Source organism: Myotis yumanensis, unplaced genomic scaffold (genome assembly GCF_028538775.1).
Source record: "Myotis yumanensis isolate MYYU_CA2020_CCGP unplaced genomic scaffold, mMyoYum1.0.hap1 SCAF_18, whole genome shotgun sequence".
NCBI classification, from domain to species: Eukaryota; Metazoa; Chordata; class Mammalia; order Chiroptera; family Vespertilionidae; genus Myotis; species Myotis yumanensis.
In genome coordinates this window covers 40,950,885-40,974,825 of record NW_027223769.1, presented here as the reverse complement: position 1 = coordinate 40,974,825, position 23,941 = coordinate 40,950,885, and the positions used below count along the sequence as shown (strand labels likewise).

Here is a 23,941-nt window from a genome sequence, read left to right as displayed (position 1 = left end):
TGGCAGCCAGGGGGAGACGCTGGGAGCTGGTGAGTCACTAAATGGGTGAGAGCACTTCCTGCACCAGAGGCCCCGGCTGCTGCTCTAAAGCAGATGAGTGTCATCCTGTCCCTGAACAGCCGCCACCTGAGGCCATCACATCTGAGCTGCCCAGAGCTGTGTGGCGGGGCTCAGGCAGGGGGAGAGCAGCACAGAGAGCATTATTTACATCTCGGCGGGACCTGGTCACTGGGAAGGGAAGTGTCGTGCGTGTGTGTGCGCGCGCACACACGCGTGCGTGTGGGGGACTCTGTCTGCAGGGTGTGGGCACTCATGTTTTTCTCTGAAGCCTGAACCCGCCTGTGCGGCAAGAACAGCACCAGCCTATGAAGAGACCCCCAAGGCCACACACACCGCGAGGACAGGCCTGAAACCTGAGCACATGCTCCCGAGACTCCAAATACGAAAGAAAGGCTGCAATTAACGCGCAGGGACATCCGAGATGAACGGAAACATATCTGAGAAAGAGGGTTTGGAATGGAACCCGCAGCCGGGTGGCTCAGGGGTTAAGCGTTGACCTATGAACCGGAGGTCACAGTCTGATTCCAGTCAGGGCACATGCCGGGTTGTGGGCTCGATCCCCAGTGAGGGGCATGCAGGAGGCAGCTGGCCCATGATCCTCTCTCATCTCTGATATTTCTCTCTCCCTCCCATTCTCTGAAATCAGTAAAAATATATTAAAAAAAAAAAAAAAAAAAAAATGAGCCCGCAGCCCATCAGGCTGTGCCCTGCGTGTGCCTGTGCCCGAAGCTCTCACCTGTTATCACCCATCATCCCCCGCAGAGGGCTCCCCTCGGGGGCACAGGATAGGCAGGATCAGGTGTGCCAGTCGCACGATCTGAGAAGCCCAGCTATCGTCCATTTTTATTTCAACAGGCTTTGGTAAGAGCTGAGCAGCCTGGAGTCCAACGAGGCAGCGTGACATTCCTCTAGAACAGTGGTTCTCAACCTGTGGGTCGCGACCCCTTTGGCGGTCGAATGACCGTTTCACAGGGGTCACTTAAGACCATCGGAAAACACATATATAATTACATCTTGTTTTTGTGATGAATCACTATGCTTTAATTATGTTAAATTTGTAACAATGAAATTGGGGGTCACCACAACATGAGGAACTGTATTAAAGGGTCGCGGCACCAGGAAGGTTGAGAACCACTGCTCTAGAAGCTGCTTAGAGAGGAGTGGACGAGCATAAAATCACGGGACGCGTGACACACACGGCGGTGCCTGTGGAGACTGACTTCACTGTAACCGCAAGGGGCCGTGGGAATCACTCCCAAGGGCAACAACAGGGAGGACGTGAACTTCATCGGCCATCCTGTTTTAATGAAGCGTACAAAATGCTTTCACCAACAGCTTTATGCCCCGTGATTAGAAGTTAATTATGAAACCTCGCGAGCAGACGCAGAGCCCTCATGCGCAGGGGTGGGCGGGACGTCGAGGCACTTGGGTGCGTGGAGGGAGGAAGTGACCCGCCCCCGGCCCCTCACAGTGACGCTGGAGACCAGTCCGACTTGGCAGGAAAAGGCCTCGGCCGGAAATACTGCATCAGTGACGCAGGTAAGAGACAATATTTAGAAAATATTCAGGCTGCAAGGCTCTAGGCTGTAAAAATACAAAGGCTAAAAACAAAGCATTTATAAAATTGTGCAAACCCGGTCAATTTAAACAAGTAAGAAATCAGGAGAAGTTATCTTTCTTGCAGGATAGGAAAGTGGTGTCAGTAGGTTGTAAAATGGTAACACTGGACAGGGACACTCACACGGCCACATACACATTCCCGCCCCTTAAAGACTTACAATGTGGATCCTGAAACCTCCCTGTGTCCGGCACTCACACACGCACACGTATGCGCCCACGCACACACATGCACCCACAGGACACGACACGTGTTACACGGGAGCACAGCAAGACATTCTGGTTACAAGGACCTAACATGATTGTTCTGGAAATATTAAAAGCATGGTCATCTGAAAATATTATAAAACTTGTAGGTGAAACAGGACAACAAGGAGCCTTTGAAAAGCCACTGGCTGGCCTTCACTAGTGAGACAGTGTTACCCAACGTGGTTCCGCACCCTCGATGCATTCAGCCGCCTCGGCCGGAGGTCACCGGAAAGTTCAGACGGGTGTGGATTTCCCACAGGACGCGTGGCGCTTCAGGCCACCGATGGACACGTGCAGTTTCCCGGCCACGGAAGCCTACGTCCCTCCTGGGAAGCTGAGACCATTTAGGCTGGAGAACACCCCAGAGGACAGAGCCGAGGCGATGGAGAGGCTGGCAGAAGAGCCTCCAACGGCGGGGACGGCGGTGTGAACATCGCCGAGCGCAGAGCGCGCTGCGACCACAGCGCCGAGGCTCCAGCTGCATCACCACGAAACGCTAGCTATCGAGCCTGTCCCGACGGAGACGGAGACGGAGCGGGAGGCCCGGCCACGTGCTTCTGGAGCCGGTAGACGTGGAAGGTCTTGTTCTGAAACACGCGGGTGAAGAGCGCCGCGTAGGCCGGCAGGCCCCTCCGGATCTCCTCGCAGAAGCGGGGGTGGCCTGCAGGCTGCAAACCCGCCTCGTTCTCTCCCGGGCCGTCCATCATCTGAAGCCAAAACAAAACCAAGTATAATTTGGTAAAAAAAAAAAAAAAATCAATCAATCAAACTTATAAGAAACAACGCGGTAGGGACAGGAGCCAGGCTTCTTCAGTGAACGTAAGGGACGTGGTTCCGATGGCAGTGGCTGCTGGAGGTCACACGGCGTCCCAGTCCCGGCAAAGCTGGGACAGATCTCAATCTTGTCTGAGGGGGACACGCTGTTTCTCACAAACGTGACCAGGAGGACTCGCTAGGACCCAGCAAACCTCAGCTCACTCAGTGGCCGTGTGAAAACAAGACAGAGCGGAACGCACACAGCCCGGGGCCGGCCGCCCTGCACTCAAGGTGGTGAGGAGGGACTCTGCTTGGGCAAGAATCCGAGCTTCCAGTCCTTCCCCCGGCTCCCCTGAGGCCTTTAGGGTGCGGGAGCGGGAGTGGGCGGTGAATGGAGAGTCACACACCGGTCGGTGGGGGACCGGGCAGGGCTCTGGGCCAAGCTCAGCTGGTGGCCACAGTGCAGGATCTGTGCTGGGCGCCTGAACTTGTCTGAGAGACTAGCTCTTAGCTCTGAGTCTGGAACCTTGTACAGTGGAGTCTGCCTGGAGTGCACGCTGGCCTGGGAGAGCAGGGACATGGGGTCCGGGAGAGAGGGAGACGGAGCGGCTGCCACAGCCACGAGGGACCAGCCCACTGATGCTCGAGCTTCAGAAAGGCTGAGGTTTTGGTTTTGGTTTTAACAGCAAAACCTTCCACATGACCCGTGGGCAGAGGCTCCTGACCAGCCAGCTGTAGGCCAGTGCCCCGTGTGCAGACGCCTGGAGACCATGCTGGCTCAGGGCCTGGCCCCTCTCAGAGCCTGGAGCCCGCCCGCGCCCGCGCTCACGTGTCCGTTGGCCACGTCCAGCAGGTCCCGCAGGCGGCAGCCGCGCCGGTGCCTGCGCTCGAAGCAGATGCTGTCCTCCAGGATCACGAAGTCGGTGCCCAGAGCGCGCAGCAGGGCGTGCACCTCCTCGGGGGGCCTCCGCGCATAGACCTGGTACACCTGCGGGCGGTGACCGATGAGCGGGCGGGGCCTCACCTCCCACGGGGTGGGACCTGAGCCCTGGACACGCTCCTCCCTAGTCCCCGGGCCCTTCCCAGGTCCCACGCAGGGCCCTCACCGCCCGGGTGCGCGCCCGCAGGCCGCTGTCCTCGTAGTGCGGGTGGTTGGTGAGCGTCCTGCCCGTGCACAGCTTGACCCCGGCCAGCAGCTGCATGCTGCCCGCGAACACGGCCGTCCGCGGGGTGTTGGAGCTGAAAGGTGAGTGTCTCAGCCCCAGCGCGGTTTCCCCAGGTCAGGTGACGGGTGGGGGTCCACCTGAATCGTCAACCCCCACGCTGTGCAGAGGAGCCGAGCGGGCATCCTTGGGGTTTGACCGGGGCTGGGACCTGCGCTGAGAGGAGCTGTGACCCATCCCCAGGGGCTGAGCATTTACTCCCATGGATGCTGGGACCGCAGCCCAGCGCCCAGCAGGGCCCAAGCTGGTGCCAGCAGGCGCCCTGCACCGAGTGGGGACCCGCCCATCACTCACTTCCCAGCAAAGGCGCTCACCCACTTAACGCCAGGAGCTTTCTAAGGGAGCAGACGGAGGCGGGATACCCGTGAGAGGCGGGGCTGACCCCAGCCAGGTGACGCCCGAGTGGCGGGAGGTGACGCCCGAGTAGTGGGAGGTGACGCCCGAGAGGCGGGAAGGGCCCCTTACTTAATCCAGTGCATCAGCTCCACGGTGTCGGGGTCGTAGAATTCCCTCAACTCCGACAGCTCATCCATCACTCCCGGCCAGAACTGCAGTGAAAAGCAAAACAAACAACAGTCACCCTCACCCCCAGCGGGCGCTGCGGCGGAGACGGAAGAGCAGGGGCTGCTGAGCTGGGGGCTGCAGGGCAGGAGCTGACTGGGAACTGCTCGCTGCCGGGCTGGGCCACCGCCAGGCGACAGTCCCAGCCTCTAACTATCAAGGTGACAAAGCATCAGGGTCATTGACATGACGAATGCCCATTCCCTAAGCGAGTCCACTGCGAACAGGGACCATTTCCTCCGAACCTGCATGGCAGGCGTTGCGGCCTGGGCTGCCCTGCCTGTGGGTGCCCGCCGCCCTCGCGGGGACGGGAGCCTGTATGACACACGCAGTGAGGGCACCCGCACTCCGTAGAGAGCAGGTCCCGGGGGAGCAAAGCTCCTACTTCATTCACCTCAAAACTGGTCTGGAAACATCTCTATGTGCAGGATTCGCACCATCTGAATAGTAAGTCGAAACCAAAACTGATCAGAAGGATTGAGCTGGTAGTGTTTACCTGACTATCTGGAAACAGACCAGTCCTCCTACCAAAGCCAGCTCCCCGAGGCCAGGGAGAGAGTCCTTACCCCGAGGGCACTCTGCCGGCAGCCCACCCAGCCACGCGCCCATACTGCACCAGGAGGCACCGCCGTCCTACCTTGCAGCCCAGACAGAGCAGCGTCAGCAGGGGGACTGCGTGCCGCACCACACACACCTGTGGAGACAGTGTTAGTGACAAGTGTTTGGGACACGTTTGGCTCACAGTTTTGCTTTGTAAACATATGACTTAAAAAAAAATGACAGAAATACAATGTAAGGGAGCATTTAATGGGGTGAGTGTCTCCAACATGCAAAGCCACCGAGCCATGGTCAGGGTTGGGGTCGCTGCCCACGCTGCCTCCTAGTGAGGCCAGAGGGCAGGACATGCAGGGCCTGGAGGCTGGTCACCACTGCCCATTGCCCACCGCTGTCAGGTAGCGCATTATAGTTACACTAGAGGCCCGGTGCACAAAAATTTGTGCACTCAGGTGGGAGGGAGGGCCCCTCAGCCCGGCCTGTGCCCTCTCGCAGTCTGGGACCCCTCGGGGGATGACCACCTGCTGGCTTAGGCCCGCTCCCCAGGGGATTGGGCCTAAGATGGCAATCAGACATCCTTCTGGCATCCCGGCAGCCCTCGGGGGATGTCCACTCGCCAGTGGGGAGCAGGCCTAAGCTGCAGTCGGACATCCTTAGCGCTGCTGAGGAGGCAGGAGAGGCTCCCACCACCACCACTGTACTGGCAGCCGTCAGCCTGGCTTGTGGCTGAGCAGAGCTCCCCCCTGTGAGAGCGACTGACCACCAGAGGGCAGCTCCTGCATTGAGTGTCTGCCCCCTGGTGGTCAGTGTGTGTCATAGTGACCAGTCATTCCCAGTCTTTCTGCTGTTAGGATCAGTTTGCATATTATCCTGGTGCACGGGTGTGGGCCGGCTGGTTTGCTCTGAAGGTTGTCCCAGATCAGGGTAGGGGTCCCACTTGGGTGCCTGTCCAGCCTGGATGAGGGGATGATGGCTGTTTGCAGCTGGTCACACCCCCTTCAGGGTGGAGGTCCCCACTGGGGTGCCTGGCCAGTCTGGGTGAGGGGCTGAGGGCCGTTTTCAGGCTGGCGGGTGACTGAAGCTCCCAACCTCTCCTTTTTTTCTTTGTATTCTGGGATTTATTTACCTTCTATGGCTGTCACTGGAACTGAAAGCTGGCTTTAGCTCTGAGGCTCGGCTCCAGCTCTGAGACCTGGGCTGCTGAAAGCAGGTATCTGGGTTTGTTTGGCTTCTATAATTGAAACACTGTTGCAACTCCAGCTACGAGGCCCGGCTGGCTGAAAGCAGGTTTCTGGGGTTTGTTTAGCTTCTATAATTGCAACATTGTTTCTTAGACTGCAGCTCAGAGGCCGGCAGCGGCAGCGGCAGCGGCAGGCGGGGAACCTTGGCTTCCTCCATCACTGGAGCAAGCAAGCCTCCTATTCGCTTCAGCTGCGTGGCTGCCGGCCGCCATCTTTGTTGGCAGTTAATTTGCATATCTCACTGATTAGCCAATGGGAAGGGTAGCGAAGTTATGGTTAATTACCATGTTTCTCTATTATTAGATAGGATTAGTGACAGCTCTGGACAGTAGGGTTATTGGCGATTTTTAAGTTTTCTTTTTGTGCTTTTCAGGATTTCTAAATTCTGTAGAATGAGCATATCTAGTTGATGGCTGGGAAAGAAAGAAATGATTACAAAATAAAATTTAAAAAAATCCTTATAAAATCATAATGTATCTGTTCTCTACTTTTAGCTTCACATTTAGTACCCGTTTTACCAGGCGGCTGTCTGGGCAACTCCTACATAACAGAGCTGGCAGGAGGAGACACGAGAAGCCGTGACATGGAGGGGCGGAGGCGCGCACTGACCCTTGCTGGGGTGTAAAGGCGGGCGACCTTCAGAAGCGACCCCCACACTTCAGGGCTGCACAGGCCAGAAGCTGCAAACACGCACACGTGCGGCGTCCACAGGTACTTCATTCTGCGGGGACAGCGGGCAGAGGTCAGTCTCAGACAGCCGTGCGGTCAGATCCTACCCGACTGCGCAGAAACGCCGGCCAGGGAGCAATAACCTCCCGGCCCGAGGGCTGATGCAGGATCAACCCCGAGATACTGTGATCCAGGAAAACCGCTGTGACTGCGGTTTTGTCCTCGGAGGAGACGGCAGACAAGGATGTTCAGTGGGAACCTCGGCCATTAAGGAAGACAATGACAGCTTCCCACGATGCTGCTATTTGAGGCCAGGTGAAGAGCGGCCGGGTAAGAGGATAAGTCGGAGATGAGACGAGAATACCTCATAGTGCTCAGCGCCAAGGCTCCGAACGCCACGGTGTGGGTTAAGTTGTAGGCGGTGTCGGGCCCCAGGCTGACCGCGCACCTTCCCGCGTGACCCTGGGCGGGAGAGTCGCTGGACAAAACAGCACAGACACATGAGAGCTGGACACAGGACTCTAACTTCGTCAACTCTCTTCTAGAGACAATACACTCACCCTTTCATGTCTTTAGAAATGTATTACTTCCCTAAGACAAAATGAATTGCCACTGGTCATTTTAATTTGTTTATGAGGCTAAAAGTGTCACAATATGAACCCATTAATAAGCAGAAAAACTACAATGTAACGAATTTAATTTTAAGGAAAGAAAGTACTTCAGTCCTTAAATTATAAGAGAATAGCAAAAAGAAATCCTTTTGAAATGCGGAAATTAAGATCTTGAAAGCTGTTTTACGAGTTACCAGTATTTTTTAAGTTTTTACAAATAAGAAAAAGTAAAGACGCGCCATGAACTTGGGCTTCAGTTCCTGCTGAACCGACAACAGTGCCCGGGGCACTTCCAGCCGATGGCTCTACCCGCTGCGCCCACTGGAGCGACGCACCCACGTTTACCCACGCGCCTCACGCGTCTAACATCGTTCAGGGCACCTGCATCTCAGGTGGTTTCCGCGAGTCAGGACCCCAGCCTTGCCCACGACTTTCTAAGTCATCTTTCTGTCAATAAAGCCCCCCACCTGCCTTGGGGCCGTGAGGCCGAAAAGCACCGCCCTGTTGTCTGCTGCTTCCCACGACACCGAGACACCGAGCCTCACGGCCCAGCGCCGGAGTCTGCAGCCTGCGCACCTGAGGTGATGGAGGGCGGCAGCCAGCGCCATGGTCGCCGTGACGCCCAGGACGAGCACGTAGGCGTGGAGCAGCAGGGTGTCCGAGAGCCGCCCGAAGGTGTCCCAGGGCAGCAGGCCGAACGCTTCCTCACACAGGTACAGGTTCGCGTCGAAGTCTCTGGGGACAAACGGAAACCTAGGGTTAAACCCAGTGTCAGGAAACTTCCATTTTCCCCCAGATGAGTCTGAAATGAGCAGTTGAAGGCACAATGCTAACTTAACTTTTAAAGTCCTTGCTGATTTAACATAAAAAGCAAACATACATTTTATTGTTTAAAGAAGAAAAAAAGACTTTAAATGTAGGCGTACCTCGTTGCTCCAAATCCAAACTTGGCCTTCAGAAATTTAAATATGTGCTCATCCGACCTCAGGTTCAGCGTTTTCTGTGGGAGGGAGAAGCCGGAAACGGCGTCAGTGCCCTGTGTGCCGCTCGCAGGGCCCCCCGGGCACAGGCTCGGGGCCGTGCAGAACCAGCGGTGGCCACACGTGCCACCACGTCCTCAGGCCCAAGCCTCCTGAGCAGGGACCCGAGGCTGTCCCTTCCTTTCATGGCAGAATCACTGTGTCAGGCAGAATCTTATGCGTAAGTTTAATATGTAAAGTAGATAAAAGGTGGGCTTCTTTGGCTTTAGAAGCCCATTGAGTATGATCTTTTATTTTATTTTTTTAAAAATATATTTCTTTATTGGTATCAGAGGGGAAGGAAGAGGGAGAGATAGAAACATCAATGATGAGAGGGAATCATTGATTGGCTGCCTCCTGCATGTCCCCTACTGGGGATGGAGCCCACAGCCCAGACATGTGCCCTTGGCCGGAATCGAACCTGGAACCACAGGCCGATGCTCTATCCACTGAGCCAAACTGGCTAGGGCTGAGTATAATCTCTTAGATCAGAAAACCAATAACCCGATAATCTGCAACTTTCAATGGCCACAAACAGAATTTTTTAAATTGAGAGAAATACTTGTTTAAGGCTTTTAAAGTTTAGTTTCTAAAAAGTTTAGTAACTCAAAAGGAGTTCAAGGTAGAACACGTCAGAGTGAATAGAAAGAAGGACTAAAATCAAGAAAATAATCCTGTTACTGAAACAAGTTACCACTAAGCCTGTTCAGATCTTGTAACACAGAAACCCACACCTGAAACCTATATGCTCATGTTGACCAATGTCACCCCAATCAACTTAATAAATATAAAACAATATCCCCCCCAAACTGAGCCTGTTTAAAGTAAAACTGGTAACTCTTTAGAAATGCTAAATTAAATATGCCATTTTATTAACCTACCTTAATCGTGTTGTTGAGAAAAAGCGTCAAACATAAGACCACAAGTAAATGTAACAATAGTTTCCCAAGCCTATTAAGGAAGTTTCCAGTTTTCAGATTTTTCTAGAAATTAAAAGAGTTGAGGTTTAATTCTTAAATTTTAACATAACTTCATAAACACTTAAGATTACATAAGCATTTAAAACACTGGGCCATGCAACATATGGGGAAAATAGGTGGAAAACATAACCTACTAGTTTTCTTATAATCTCAGATAACTTTACAGATAATCAGATATAATAGCATCTAAAGAGTTCAAGTATGAGTGACATTTACTTATAATTAAGGTTGAAAGCAGGAATGAGAACGCATGTTTTTGTCAGCGAACAGCCTGTTCTAACCACAGCTGTGGCGGTTTGTCCGTGGCAGCTCTCATCAATGCTAACCATGGATTTCCAAAAACCCAATGATGCCTTCCCACTTTTCAGTGGGAATTTGGTCATCAGTTTTCCTTTGAATGCTGCATGAAAGGCCCCACGAGCTAAAAAATTTATAGACAAAAAAAAAGAAAAAAAAAAAAGAATTCCTACCTGAAGTTTTCTTGCAATTAATACTGAGAGGTTAAAACTGATCAGCAAAGATCCAAGAATCATGGAATTGAAAAACTGCAGGGCACAGACCAAGAGCAGAGCTGTGAGCTGGATGGAGTACAGCCATGTCGCCTGCGGAAGGAGAGTGAGGTGAGGAGGCGGGTCGTCAGGAGACCAGCGCCGCGTCTCCAGTTCCACACACACACACACACCAGGAGACCAGCGCCGCGTCTCCAGTTCCACACACACGCACACACACACACACAAGCACTCGCACACGTACACACATGCACACACACGCACACACACACACACACACACACACACACACATCAGGAGACCAGCGCCGCGTCTCCAGTTACACACACACACACACACACACACACACACCAGGAGACCAGCGCCGCATCTCCAGTTACACACACACGCACACAAGCACTCGCACACGTACACACATGCACACACACACGCACACACACACACACACCAGGAGACCAGCGCCGCGTCTCCAGTTACACACACGCACACACACACACACAAGCACTCGCACACGTACACACATGCACACACACGCACACACGCACACACACACACACATCAGGAGACCAGCGCCGCGTCTCCAGTTACACATACACACACACACACGCACGCACACACACAGACGCAGAGAACACCCACGGGAGTTCAGGCTAAGGAACGTCTGCTTACTTTAACCACACACGTTTGCGATTCTGTAACAGTGAAGAGGCAACAAACTGGATACTATGAAGCCGAGGAAGAAATGATGCTGTAACCGCATCCTGGAAATGCATCTGTAGCCTCCAGCTTCTCCTAAATTCCTTTAAGTTACTGTTGACAGCTGACCATCAGCAGTTCATCATCTCCCACTACTTCCCAACTTCCCTCTTTAGGACCACGTCGTCCATTGCTTCCCTTTACCTATGCGCGTGCGCGTGCGTGTGTGTGCGCGTGCGTGTGTGTGCGTGTGCGCGTGTGCGTGCGCGCGCACCTACTTCCCCAGGGACTGGGACTGCGGGTGAGCACCTCGGCCGGCCTTCGGCCTTGGTGTGGGGACCGGCTGGTGGTAAGACAGGGCCGCGCACCGGCCTCAGGGTCGGGGGGACGGGCACCGGTGCCAGCTGAGGCGACCGGCGCAGGGAAGTAAGTGCACATGATCAGCTCTGGCCAGTGACACTGACGGGATGAAAAGTCAAAGAAGCAGAGCTCAGCCCACGTGGAGGCACGCAAAAATGCCTCAAAAAAATAAGTAAAATGAAGAGCTGATACTTTTTCTCTTTTCTTTCAATTAGGCCACCGCAGGTTCACACCGGTTTATGAAGATTCTTATTCAGCAGGAAGTCACATTTCCCCCTTGTTTTGTGCTCTGACCTCAAAGGAAACAGACCCTCGTCAGCATTTAAAAGCCAGGCCTGCAGCACACGAGGAACAAACAGGGCTGAAGTTCCTCATTTCAGAGGGAAGTCCGCGGGCCTCAGTGGGCTCACCCCCGAGGCTGGTTGATGTCGCCGTGAGGATGTTCTAAGGGGCCACAGGAAAGTCGCTACAGACCCACTGATTTCCTTGGGGAGACGGTGCACAGCCACACATTTTGAGAGCTGTCTTATAAATTGAAATTTAAATCTTCTCTATAAAGGACAATTGATCTAGATATTTGTGCTCCAAATAAATCTGCCATTTAACATACAATAAGCAGAATAAGAGTTAAGATGGTCACACGAGGCTGTTAACCACCAGCTCAAACAGCCCATTTCCGCCACGTGACACACGTGCGCACCTGCGACAGCACAGCACCAGCGCCGCCTCCCGTCCCCGCCGCGTGCTCACCTTGGCGGCCGGCAGCATGCCCAGGGAGTCCAGCGCGAACAGCCCGAGCGCCTGCACCAGCATCGTGAACTGATTAAACTGCCAGGTCAGACTGAAGACAAACGTCGACGTGAAGATGGCGAGCAGGCTCAGCCGCTGTGGAGAGAAAACCTCTGTCACGCCCGTCGTGAGGGACCAAGAGCCTCGCGGGCGGGTTCGAGAGCAGCAGGGCCTCTGTGAGCAAACAGAGAACAGAGACCGTGGCTCTGACAACCCGAGCGCTGGAGGCAACCACGCGCTGCGCGGACCCCACACCAGCACGGAGGTGACACACACCAAGGGGCATCGCAAGAGCCGTGGCTTAAGGGTTCCCACCGTTTTGCAGAAATTGTCTGTGGGTTTGCTGCAACTACTTAAGGCTGGATTATGTAAAACAGGGGTCCTCAAACTACGGCCTGCTGGCCACATGCAAATACAAATATTGTATTTGTTCCCGTTTTGGTTTTTTACTTCAAAATAAGATATGTGCAGTGTGCATAGGAATTTGTTCATAGTTTTTTTTTAAACAATAGTCCAGCCCTCCAACGGTCTGAGCGACAGTGAACTGGCCCCCTGTTTAAAAAGTTTGAGGACCCCTGATATAAAAAGTATATTTAAAAAGTATATATTTTTATTTATTTCAAGAGGAAGGGAGAGGGAGAGAAACATCAATGATGAGAGTGAATCATTGACTGGCTGCCTCCTGCACGCCCCCTACTGGGGATCGAGCCTGCAACCTGGGCATGTGCCTCGACTGGGAATCGAACCGTGACCTCCTGGTTCATGGGTTGACGCTCAACCACTGAGCCACACCAGCCCTGCTGTAGAGCACATTTCAAACAATAAAAGGAAACCATTTATTTGCAAAGGAGGAGAAGGCTCAGAAGAAGGCTTCCTTTAACTCAAAAACTGGTCATGAACCAAGGACTCCGCACGGGCTCTGGGGCACCCGCCCGTCACCACTCCTGAGCTTGGATGACATTGGAGATTAGAAACAGGAAGGATTCTGGGACTTACCTCGGACACAGGCCGCAGGTTTGGCCTCAGGAAATACGTGATGGCCGCGACCTGGACCGCAAAGAAGGGCAGCGCCCAGTTCTCCCGCAGCGGGATGGTGAACTCCACCCGGGTGGTGTCTGTCCTGCACACACAGGGAGCACAGTCCTCACCCGTGCCGTGGCCGCCCGTGCCGTGGCCGCCTCCACTGTCCTACACGACGGCTATGTCACACGAAGGGCACCAGGCTCTGGTGACTGGTTCTCAGTAACCATCTGTCCTCCCCCACCAGCCCCGCAATGTAAACTTGGCAGGGAGGACGTGCAGGTGCCCGTCCACACGTGGCAGCCAGCCAGGGGGTCTGGGCAGAAACACGCGTGTTCCTGTGACTGCCTCACTGCCTCCACTCCCCATGCACGCTCCCCTGTGCTCTTCACGCTGTCCACGTCCTGAACTTGTCACCGCTGACCATTTTCCGAGCCCCTTGCTTCCCCAGAACGTGACCCCTAGAGGGCAGGTAGAGGTCAGGCGTCATCTTTGTCCACTGGTTCCAAGAACTGTCTCTACACATTGTAGGCTTTCAATAAATATCTTTGATTTACTCTTGAAACAAACACATTTGACTTCCATTCACTCTTAGCAGGAATAATAGGCTAGATCAGAATGCTAAGAGGCAGCCTGGCACAGTGGTCGCACCCCTGTTAGAATTCTGACCAAGACTTCGAAGCGTGTGTACTGATTCAGATATGCACATGCCTTGACATGTACTTGTTCTCACAGGTACACAGACTCACCTATCACTGTAAGTTAGCCCTAAGCGTCAATGTCCGCACCCCTAGGGTGGGGTAAGAACAGCCTCTCCTCCGTGAGGCTCGTCGGGGAATACTCGGAAAGCATTTTGCACGGTGCTCGGCCTGCAGTAACCCCTCAGTAAGGTCACAGGAGAAAGCAGTTTGTTTGGGACTCTGACACAGAATCAATGTCAGACCCTGTGTCCAGTTTGTAAGTTTCCTCCTCAGTACTGGTGTTGCGACTGCAGGCCAAGCAGTTTTTCCGAGCGCTGGCAGAGGCTCCCGAACTGACAGGGCTGCAGAGCAGCTTCCTCTGAGCTGGGAAGCCAGCGACTGCCCTTTGCTCTGTGTAAAGGGAGGAGGCGACAGCGGCTCCGACTCACCTGTTGGTGACGTACCAGAAAGCCGCCAAGAGCCCTGCCAGCCACGTGCCGCTCAGGAGCCAGCTGGTGGCGTACAGAGCCGCCACGTAGACCGCCTGCAGCCCGAACAAGGTGTAGATGTAGAAGTAAACGGGCTCGAGGTACTTCTGCAAAAGGGACGATGAGGCTACTCGTGAGGGAAGCCCTGCCCTTCTCCCTGCCACGCAAACAACACACAGTAGGACTTCATCCAGAAGCCTGGAGCTGATCCCACTCCACAGCCCACATCCCCCAGAGAGCCTCCGGGGGGCTTCCCTTGTCAGACGAGGGCACACCGGTTTTGTCCGGTTTTACTCTGCTCAAGTGAGAAGAGGTCACTGTGATTTGGTAACTTTCCAATGTCTTTTATTTCAAAGATAAGTGAGGAGCGATCACACGTGTCCACCTGAAAACGTGTATCGCTTCTAGACAGCACACCCATCGTAGGCCGGGAAGCATCACATGTACCACACAGCTTATAAGACAGGAATAAAAAGCAAACACCACAGCATTTATGAAGATGATTAGGGTACTGCTGCTTTTCCACCAAGCCGGTTGAAGAGCAGAATGACATACGTCAAACTTCAACCTGAAATGGCAGGTTTTGATGTCCACCTGCTCTTAACTCAACACCACACAGCACCTCAACATACCTGTATGGGCAGAACTCGGTATAAAACACTGAGGAAGACCTCCTGGTAAATGTTCATTCGCTGAAGGAGGTTAATGGTCCGCATAGATTCTGTTTTGTTATCGTACATTAAGCCACGAAAACCTAAGGTTGATATTTGAAAAACCAAGAAAAAGAATTACAATTTAAATAATTCATTTATTCAAAACTACTCACAGAGTCTTTGCAAGGGCCAGAGAACGTGCCTGCTGTGGAGCGGACGACACCCTCCAGGAAGCATCCCGACCAAACCAGAACCTGGACCCAGCCAGCGCCAGACCCACCACCACCTGATGGGCCGCTCAGACCACAGAACCACGGCAAGGCAGGCGCTGGGGGCTCCAGCAAAACCCAGAAAGTGGGACACTATCCGACAGATGACTCAGTGTTTTCCACAAACAGTTACAAGGAAAGATGGGAAGAAGCCTACAGATTAGAAGAAACAGGCAGAGACGTGGCCAACGCCTGCCACGCGTGGCTTCGTCTGCTCTCAGGGACATTTACACCCCGGGAGGCAGAGCCGCTGCAGGACTCGCCGCCTCGGCATCTGCTTGAAATGCTCTGGAAGAACCACCGGGACAAGCGCCGGGTGAGCCGGGTTTAGCGACACGTAAAAAGGTGGCAGTCACCTTCCCGGCAGCTTCTCACCTCACTACGGACTTATGCCATGCTGGGCTCGATGCCTCTCTGTTGGGGGGACTGAGTGATGATGTTTCTGTTTAAAGACAGTCTTTTTCTTTTCTTTTGCAGGAGGAGTGGTGTCTGGCCCAGGGCCACGTGCCCCCCAACTCCCAAACTCCACCCTCTTTCCAGTCCCAGCCCGTGGCCTGAGCCCGGGTCATCAGACAGGAGGAGGGTCACCCACTGGAGGCGGGACATGCTCCCCCCCCTCGTGTGTCCTGCAGGGGCGGGAAGGACAAACCCTTGTGTCCAGGGCTGACTCTCAACAGGTCACAGCGAGGGAGCTGCTCTGCTCCCCACGAAACCCCACCCAGAAGCAGGTAGACACCCACTTGAATGCCCACTGCTGAGCCCTGGCCAACAGCGCCCTGACTCGCGCTCACCTCAGCCTGCCTTTCCTGTACCGACTGTGCCTCGAGGCCACCGAACAGCTGATGAGAAAAAGGGTTTAGACAGCGGAGCTCCAGCTGGCAGATCCGGGAGGGAGGGCAGTCAGTGTCACTCTGCAGCTCTACTGAGTAACAGGTACAGGCGACGCAGCCTCAAACAGCTGCTACACCATTACGTGTTGGCTGAGGGGTAATCAGCCTTTTTATGGGTAAAACTGCCTTTCCACACAGGAACGGACTAACTTTCATGGCACAAAAAGGAAGATAAGCAAAATCGCAGGCCTCTCATTGTGACAGGGAAGCACAAAACATCACCCCTGGAGAATTCTCGCCAAAAACACATCTGAGGCCGAGGCCGGGACAGGACCGCTGTGCCTCGTGCCGGGTGACGCGCATCAGCACACAAGACGGGGGACCCTCCGGCTTCCCTTCGCCGGAGCCAAGGTGAAGAGTGTGGGCTGTGAGCACTTACAAACAGTGGAAATGGGGGAAATGGCCACTGCAGAAATAAAGGAACGCATGGGGCACTGGGACGGCTGTCATTTCGCTTGGTTTATCGAAATCCCTCCATCCAGACCACAGCCCTGTCACCTGCAAAGACCTCTTCCCAGAGGGTCATGAGAAAAGTCAGCTGCGAGGCCGAGAAATCACAAACATGAATATGGGAGGGGCGGCTCGCAGAGGCGGGGGAAGGAGGGATACATAAGGTATTAGACAGCTTCTAGAGCAGAACGTTTCCTGTCATTTAACAAGGAAAACGACAAAGGGTCGAAGAAAGACAATACACGTTCCATGGAGCATGTCTCGGGCTTCCGTGCCAACGTGTTTTCTGGCCGACACAGGGGAGCAGGTGGGACCCGCACGGCGTGGGCGCCTTACCGTGCGCGAGGCTGGGCGCCTGCAGCATCTGCTTGTAGTAGGAGTAGTACAGCCCGCACTCCGTCCGGAAGGAGATCTCCCGCTCCACCTCCTGAAACGAAGGCGGTTTTCATTTGGGTTCACACGACCTAGTCTGGTTACGTCTCTGTTGTCACTATCGAGACAGGACACAGAACTACAACTTAGAAGGGAAACCAACTCTGGAGACAGAGTCTTAAGAAATCTCGGCAAATAGAAGCAACGGACGGCTGATAATGGCTGAGGCTGGGTGTCTATTTAGGGGTTTATTATACGATTCTATTTCTATGGGTGTGTAAAATTTTCTGTAACAAAGCATTTTTAAAAGCAGAGAAAACTAGTTCCATTTAGTTGATGTTTCAGAGGCAACATTTTTCTTGTATTTCACACAAATTAAAACAAATAAACAACCCCCCACCACCACTCTTATGTAATATTAGTGAGAAACAAAACATAAAAAATTCCCCCAAATGAAAAGAACTGTAATTGCGTTAGACACTTGCCTAGAAGCTGACAATATTACATGAGATGAATAGTTTTACTTTTATTTTAAGAGTATAAGGATGTCGTACTGAAATGCAGTAGACTTTTACATGTGAATTTTACTTTGACAAATGGAAAGTGTTCATGTAGGAAAATGGATACAAGATATTTAAAGGGCTTTAACATACACAGTCCATTTTTAGAGGAACGGAATTTAAAGCAATAGCTGTTAGTCAATTGGGTTGTAACATGCTTTTATAAAATTTAAGACATTAACATAAAATATGCAGGAAACTGGTACTGAGGATAGGAAGACTTCGGGAATAATCCCACGACTATGCTTCGATCCTGTATTTCATGTATGTACATGTGAAGCATTCTGCGTGAACAAACGGTTATAATCTGTGTCATTCTAGATCCCTTTACACCAGCGTTCGAAACCAGGACCTACGTCTCCTGTTACAGCGGGTCCACACCCCACAACCCCGGCTTCCCCGGGGAGACGGCAGACACCACACATCCAGCTTCCTCGCCGATAGCCTCTTCTACCACCTCTGTAGTTCCCGTACCGCCAACTATTTTTCAAATACTAATAAATATTTCATTAAAGGAACCACTCATGCTATTTATCGTCATGCCTGGAAATTATTTACTTCTTCTACCTTTTAAGTATTTCTTTAAATATCTTTCTTATACTTAAAAAAAAAAGGTGGTATAAATCAATTCATGAATAGCGCATTGAAGAAATATTCAATTATGTAAGAGTATAGACATCTAATTATTGACCTTGAAAAACAAACTATTATGTTCTATCACTGTTTACTCTTTTAAAAAATGGGAGGAGGGGTGGGGTAGCAAATTGGAAATGAGCTTCCTTTCGTGGAAAAAAAACTTATTCTGGAAAAATAAAATATTAAAAAGAAGGCCCAGCCCGGCCGGTGTGGCTCAGTGGTTGAGCGATGACCCACGAACCAGGAGGTCATCAATCAGGTTGTGGGCTCGATTCCCAGTGTGGGGCGTGCAGGAGGCAGCCGATAGATGTGCTTTCTCTCTCATCGATGTTTCTATCTCTCTATCCTTCCTCTCTCTAAAAATCAGTAAAAACATATTAAAACTAAAAAAAGGAAGGCCCAGTCAGGTTCTGACGTTTCATCTCATCGGCACATCTGCTTTGCGGGAAGGACAGTGTGGAATGACGGCTCCTGAGCTCTCCTGCGGCTCTGCGGTGTGCCTTCCTCAGCAGGGCAGGCAGCCTCTCCGACCTCGGCTGTTGCTTTGATGACAGTGAAGTAAACTGGCATCGCTCCCCTCTCCAATGTTCAGACTCCCACTGGGTCAAGGACCCCCAGAGGCTGGCATGGACGTTAACTGAGTCGACATTAGCTTCCTTCCATGCAAAACAGCCACACTCAGCTTAATGACACTCCTCCTCTTCTCTCTGGCCGCCTTCCAGGGCGCATGCTGCCGTCACACCGACACCCCAAATCAGCCTGCAGAGCCCCATCGGTCACTCTCTTGTGGGGGCTTCTTCCCCCACACGGTTTCCGAGAGGAAATGACTTTTTTAAAAAAATGTATTTTTATTGATTTCAGAGAGGAAGGCAGAGGGAGAGGGGGATAGAAACATCAATGATGAGAGATGTATTGATCCTCTTGCCCACCCCACACAGTGGAGAGTTCACAACCCGGGCCTGTGCCCTGGCCGGGAATCGAACCGTGACCTCCTGGTTCACAGGCCCATGCTCAACCACTGAGCCACGCCGGCCGAGAGGAGAGACTGATTTCATCGAGACGGGGGAAGAAAGGGCTTGAAGTACGCACGGGAGAAAGCTTTTGCGCCCTCTCCCCTCCTTAATCCACCCGGAACGTGTGAGGAACAGAGGGTCGTAATTAGGAAAAACGCATTCAAACATGATGAATTGGTGATCTTGGCACCAGCTGTGGGGAACCAAATGCTATACTTTATCAGACAGACATCTGCAAGTTTTACATCTGCTTCCTGCTAAGACGACATCTGCTTCCCCCATTCAAACCCTTTCCCAGTTCCACAGCAATTTATACTTCGCCGGGCGGGTGGGTTGTGCCACGGCCGACGCACAGCAATAGCGCTGCCTCTGAAGAATGCAGAACGAGCAAATACCTCCCGTTTTACTTGCGTGGGTTCCACCGGGAAAGCGATGCCGAGAGATGCGAACATCTTCTCTAAAGATAATGACAGAAAGAAGTGGAGAGACAAAGGAAGTGTATTTTTAAGGAACTGTACAGCTCAAACCATTCTGTAGTTGTGGAGACAGTAATTTAACAGAAGCACTAAAAGGAAAAAAAAAGTGACTGCCCAGAATGAGCCATCCGCCTCCTTGGCAGCACACAGGGTAACAAGTCCTTTTAGACAAACGACACCAAGTGTGCAAAGGGAACATCTCACTCGGTCCTTTAAAATCTCACGTAAATCACTTCTGCGTATAAAAACTGCCCCCCAAATGACGAGGCTGCAGGTGGTGGGGAAGCCACGGGAAGATTAACCTTATAACCAAAATCTGTTTCCGAATTAGGTCGACAATCATCTCACCAGCGAACAGCAGCTCACAGGAAGACAGCTGTTCCCCGTCCGGCGCTGGGAAGCGAGCCCTCAGCAAACATCTTCCCGGCACATACACGGGGGACTGTCTGGCAAGCCCACGCCCACCCGTCAGAATGCAGGACTCGCGCCCTCGGGGTGACTGGAGCTGCGGCCCGAGAGTTGCCAAGCTCTGAGGCGCTCGGACACCTGTATGTCGAAGTGACTGCCCTTGCACCGGGCTGACCCTGAGGTGACCAGCCCTGGTCTCACTGTGGCTGCCACGCTGTGCACTAACCCTACTGCTTCTGAAGACTCCTTGCTTCGTAAGAGTGTTCAGTGGGAAGATATTCAAATTCTGCGACAGCAAATAAATGAGGGACAGTGGGAAATGCTAGCGTGAGGAAAAACGACTAAAAGAATCGAGGGTCTCGAGTGCGTTGAGCCCAGGGGGAACTACTTCTCCTTTCACTGGACTTTGATTAGCTGGGGAGACAGAAAGGTGCAAGAATTCAGCCCTTGTCGTCAAGGGGTGTATTTTTCAACGAGAAGGAAGAATACACTTTAAGAAAAGGACTTCGAGGGAGGCCGGCATCAGCCCGAGGGAACGCAGGGCCTTTTGCCCGGAGCGCTAACCCAGCCCCGCACTGGACGGGTGTCTGAGAATTCCTTCCTTCATTCCACAGACACCTGCTGACCGACTGGTGACCTGACAGGTGAAAGCGAAGGTATGGGACCTCGTCTGCACCCTCCTCACTCTTCAGTTACCAGCACCCGCCTTCGCTGTGTGCCCACACGGGGGGATTTGAGTCTTTATTCAAAATACTGTGCTAATCAGTAAACATTAAACTGCTTAATTCTAGGGAACCTGTTGATCAACATTCTGCTTTAAAGAGAGATCGGTGACTGAAATTCTTCCTGACAAGAAAAACTAGCGATCGTCACTAAAGGGTAAGGACCATTCTTCTTTGCTATCATCACACTGTGTATAAAGGTGCAATGATACAGGCTGTGCCATAAGCTACCAGAGATCAGTCAGATAATTAATTGGTCATTCCAACGTGGAACCAAAGCTCAAGATACTTTGGCAAACTCTCTGTGGGAACTCTCTTTAGGTCCCACGTTGTTTCTTCTGAATATTCTCACAGATGAGAAGTTCTTGGCCCTCGAAGGTGAATTTCACCTTTGTAAGCAGCCAGTCACGAGACACCACGGTGGTAAGTAAGGTCACAGGTCATGACACTTTGGGTTAAAGAAGAAAAAGGCATATTTGGTTCAAAAACACTGTCAATATGTAAGTTTCCTTGCGTAATATACTCGTTCTGAAAACAGTGCCAAATTAAAAAACCCTAGAGCCGGCTGGTGTGGCTCGGTGATTGAACATTGACCTATGAACCAGGAGGTCAGGGTTTGATTCCCGGTCAGGGCACAGGCCTGGGTCTCAGGCTCGATCCCGTGTGGGGCCTGCAGGAGGCAGCCGATCCGTGATTCTCTCTCATCATGGATGTTTCTATCTCTCCTTCTCCCTTCCTCTCTGAAATTAATAAAAAAAAAAAAATTTTTAAAAAAACACTAGAAATGCTTACAAAGAGAGAGAAAAGAGGGACAACAGGAAACTGGTGTGTAAAACACCACAGACTTCCTGAGTGTGAAGAGAATTATGGCTCCTTTCCCGGAGTCATGGCTGGCCCCCGCCACGCGCACACCCAGTTAGACGTGGACACGCTGCGACCACTGGGCGGAGACTCCATGGCGCAGAGCAATGCCTTTCGAATTTCTTTCTTTCTTTTTTAATACCACCCAACAGAAGAGACGCGTTTATACTGTGACCTCATCTGTACACACACACACACACAATGAAGAGTTTCATGGCTGACCCCGCACCCCAGCACACCTGACGGCACTCTCTTGTACGTGATGTCACGAAGGAAAGCGTTACTCGTGACCCACGGCACTAAGTTCACAATCCAGCGGCTCAGTGGATAGAGCGTCAGCCTGTGGAACGAAGGGTCCCGGGTTCGATTCCAGTCAAGGGCACGGACCTCGGTTACAGGTTCCTCCCTGGCCCGGGGCCCTGGTCGGGGCACATGCAGGAGGCAACCCATCGATGTGTTTCTCTCACATCGATGTTTCTCTTTTCTTCCCTTTCTCTTCCTCCCACTCTCTCTAAAATCAGTGGGAAAACATCCTCGGGTGAGGATTAACAAAAAGAAAAGCGCTGGTCCCAGTAACTGCTGCTTCCCTGGAATAAGTTAGGAAACGCCCTGGATTGTAGACATTCTGATCTTATTTTACCAAAAACCACAAAGTCTTTTTACTCCATCACCACACTGTTTAGGGACTGGATTCTCTGGGAATCTCACGCCAGGCTCACGGAACCCCGTACCTTTATGTTGGAAAACCACAAGTCATTCTCATGTAAGGTGGCCAGGTAGACGGACGTCAGGAGTCCAGCACAGAGGGCGACAGCTCCGCCGACTGTAAATGACAGAATCTTCCATAATCTTCTACTGGTACGACCTTCTGGAAAAGTCAAACCGATAAAGAACTAAGTCGGTAAAGAACTGCACAGTCCGCCCTGGCTGGTTTGCTCAGTGGACAGTGCGCGGCCTGCGGACTGAAGGGTCCCGGGTTCGATTCCGGTCAAGGGCACAGGCCTGGGTTGCGGGCTTCATCCCCAGTGGGGGGCGTGCAGGAGGCAGCCGATCAGTGATTCTCTCTCATCATTGATGTTTCTCTCTCCCTTCCTCTCTGAAATAAAAATGTTAAAAAAATAAAGAATTGCACAGTCTGTCTCAGACCCTCAGGTATGCTAACTTATTCATCGGATTGAAATGTGGGGTGTCAGGACAAGCAGGGCTACAGGGAGCTGCATCCTGTGGGAGTGACCGAGGCCACATGCCGCACCCACCGGAGGGCAGCTTCGGTTCCGGTGCCCCGTCCTCCTGCTGGGCTGCGCCGTCCCCCGACGCGTCTGGGGCTCGGACTCCTTTCCTCTGCCTGATGGACATCATGGTGTCAACAGCGCCCATGCATGGCTCGTCCCAGGCTCCTGCAGACTCACCTGTGGGGAGCGGAGTGAATGGCCTGCAGCCCCCCTCCCCCACACCGGCACCCCGGCTTAGGTGGCCTTCCTGGGCACTTTCCCGTCACCCCCAGCAAGGCTCCCGGAGCCCCGCAGAGAACCTATGGAACCCCGCACGGAACCCCGCACGAGAACCTACGGAACCCCACACGAGAACCTATGGAACCCTGCACGGAACCCCGCACGAGAACCTATGGAACCCTGCACGGAACCCCATGGAACCCCACACGGAACCCCGCACGAGAACCAAGAGCAGCACGTGTGGAGGCACCGGCAGGAGGCCGCGGAGACCCCTGCAGCCCCGCGCTGGTGGCTTCCGGGGCCGCCGTCCCGCCAGGTGACCTCGCCCGGCACCGACCCCGCAGCTGCCCGCCCGCCCCGGGGCCCAGCGGCGGGCCGGCGGGGAGAGCCTGGGCCGGGCCGGGTGTCCGTGCGGGGTCGGTGCCGGCCTCGGCCTCCCTCCCGCCCCGAGCGCTGCCCATCGGCTCGGAGTGGACGCTCCACTAGTGACCTGCCCGCGGGAGCGGAGCCCGCGTGGAGCTTCGGGCGGGTTAGGGCCCTGGAGGCACCGCCTGCTCCCGAGCAAGAGCCCCCGGACCACCCGCCCGCTCGCTCCTTCCTGCCTTCGTTCGTTCACACGTCCGTCCACGCGCTCAGTCCTCCGTCCACGCATCCGTTCACTCACGTGCTCCCGCACTCATTCCCTCATTCATTCACTCACGCATCCATTCGCTCCTTCGTTCACACGGACCCACGCGCCCCCGGCGCACGCGGCACGAGCCCGGAGGTCCCTCCTGCGGGCGCGGAGGCTGTCGGAGCCGCACGCAGCCACCCCGGGCGCCACGACAGCGGGACACCCGCCGCGGGCCGCGCCGCCAGCTCCCGTTCGCGGAGGCCCGCACGCTCGCGGAGGGACGGACCTGCGCTCGGCGTCCTCGCGCCGCTCGGGCGGGCAGGGCTGGCTGGCGGGACGCCGAGGGCGGGGGCCGGGGATGCCCGAGGCGAGGAGCGGCGCGCGCCGCTAGGAAATGGGGCCTCAGGCGTCAGCGGCCCGGGAAGGGGCGCGCCAGGGAGGCCGGGCGTCCCGGCCGCTGCGGCCGCGCCCATAGGTTCCCGGC

The 23,941-nt window shown here is 53.6% G+C and overlaps 1 protein-coding gene across 2 annotated transcripts; it reads right to left on the bottom strand.

Moving 5' to 3' along the window:
- Window positions 1–1,344: 1,344 nt before the first annotated feature.
- DPY19L3 (dpy-19 like C-mannosyltransferase 3) lies at window positions 1,345–23,876 on the bottom strand. 2 transcript variants are annotated; one of them, XM_070399062.1, is made up of 19 exons: window positions 23,744–23,876; window positions 22,650–22,802; window positions 22,125–22,261; window positions 16,682–16,772; window positions 14,716–14,837; window positions 14,045–14,190; window positions 12,892–13,015; window positions 11,857–11,991; window positions 10,012–10,143; window positions 9,443–9,544; window positions 8,469–8,542; window positions 8,119–8,277; window positions 7,296–7,409; window positions 6,872–6,983; window positions 5,104–5,160; window positions 4,371–4,453; window positions 3,789–3,921; window positions 3,512–3,670; window positions 1,345–2,633 (listed from the first exon to the last, which is right to left on the bottom strand). In XM_070399062.1, exons 2-19 carry the CDS (start codon window positions 22,768–22,770, stop codon window positions 2,427–2,429), a joined length of 2,208 nt encoding a protein of 735 aa, XP_070255163.1. In that variant the 5' UTR covers window positions 22,771–22,802; window positions 23,744–23,876; the 3' UTR covers window positions 1,345–2,426. The 2 variants fall into 2 exon arrangements, with proteins under 2 accessions (XP_070255163.1, XP_070255164.1); XM_070399063.1 differs by lacking the exons at window positions 1,345–2,633; window positions 3,789–3,921 and having other exon boundaries at window positions 3,514–3,670.
- Window positions 23,877–23,941: the final 65 nt, after the last annotated feature.

Coding starts and splice junctions, on each gene's coding strand:
- DPY19L3 (XM_070399062.1), bottom strand. CDS start 22,770: ATGGGCGCTGTTGACACCATGATGTCCATCAGGCAGAGGAAAGGAGTC. Junction 7,410..8,118: donor GCCGCCCTCCATCACCTCAG/GTGCGCAGGCTG, acceptor TGTTTTGTCCAG/CGACTCTCCCGCCCAGGGTC. Junction 3,922..4,370: donor GAGCTGATGCACTGGATTAA/GTAAGGGGCCCT, acceptor CTCACCTTTCAG/CTCCAACACCCCGCGGACGG.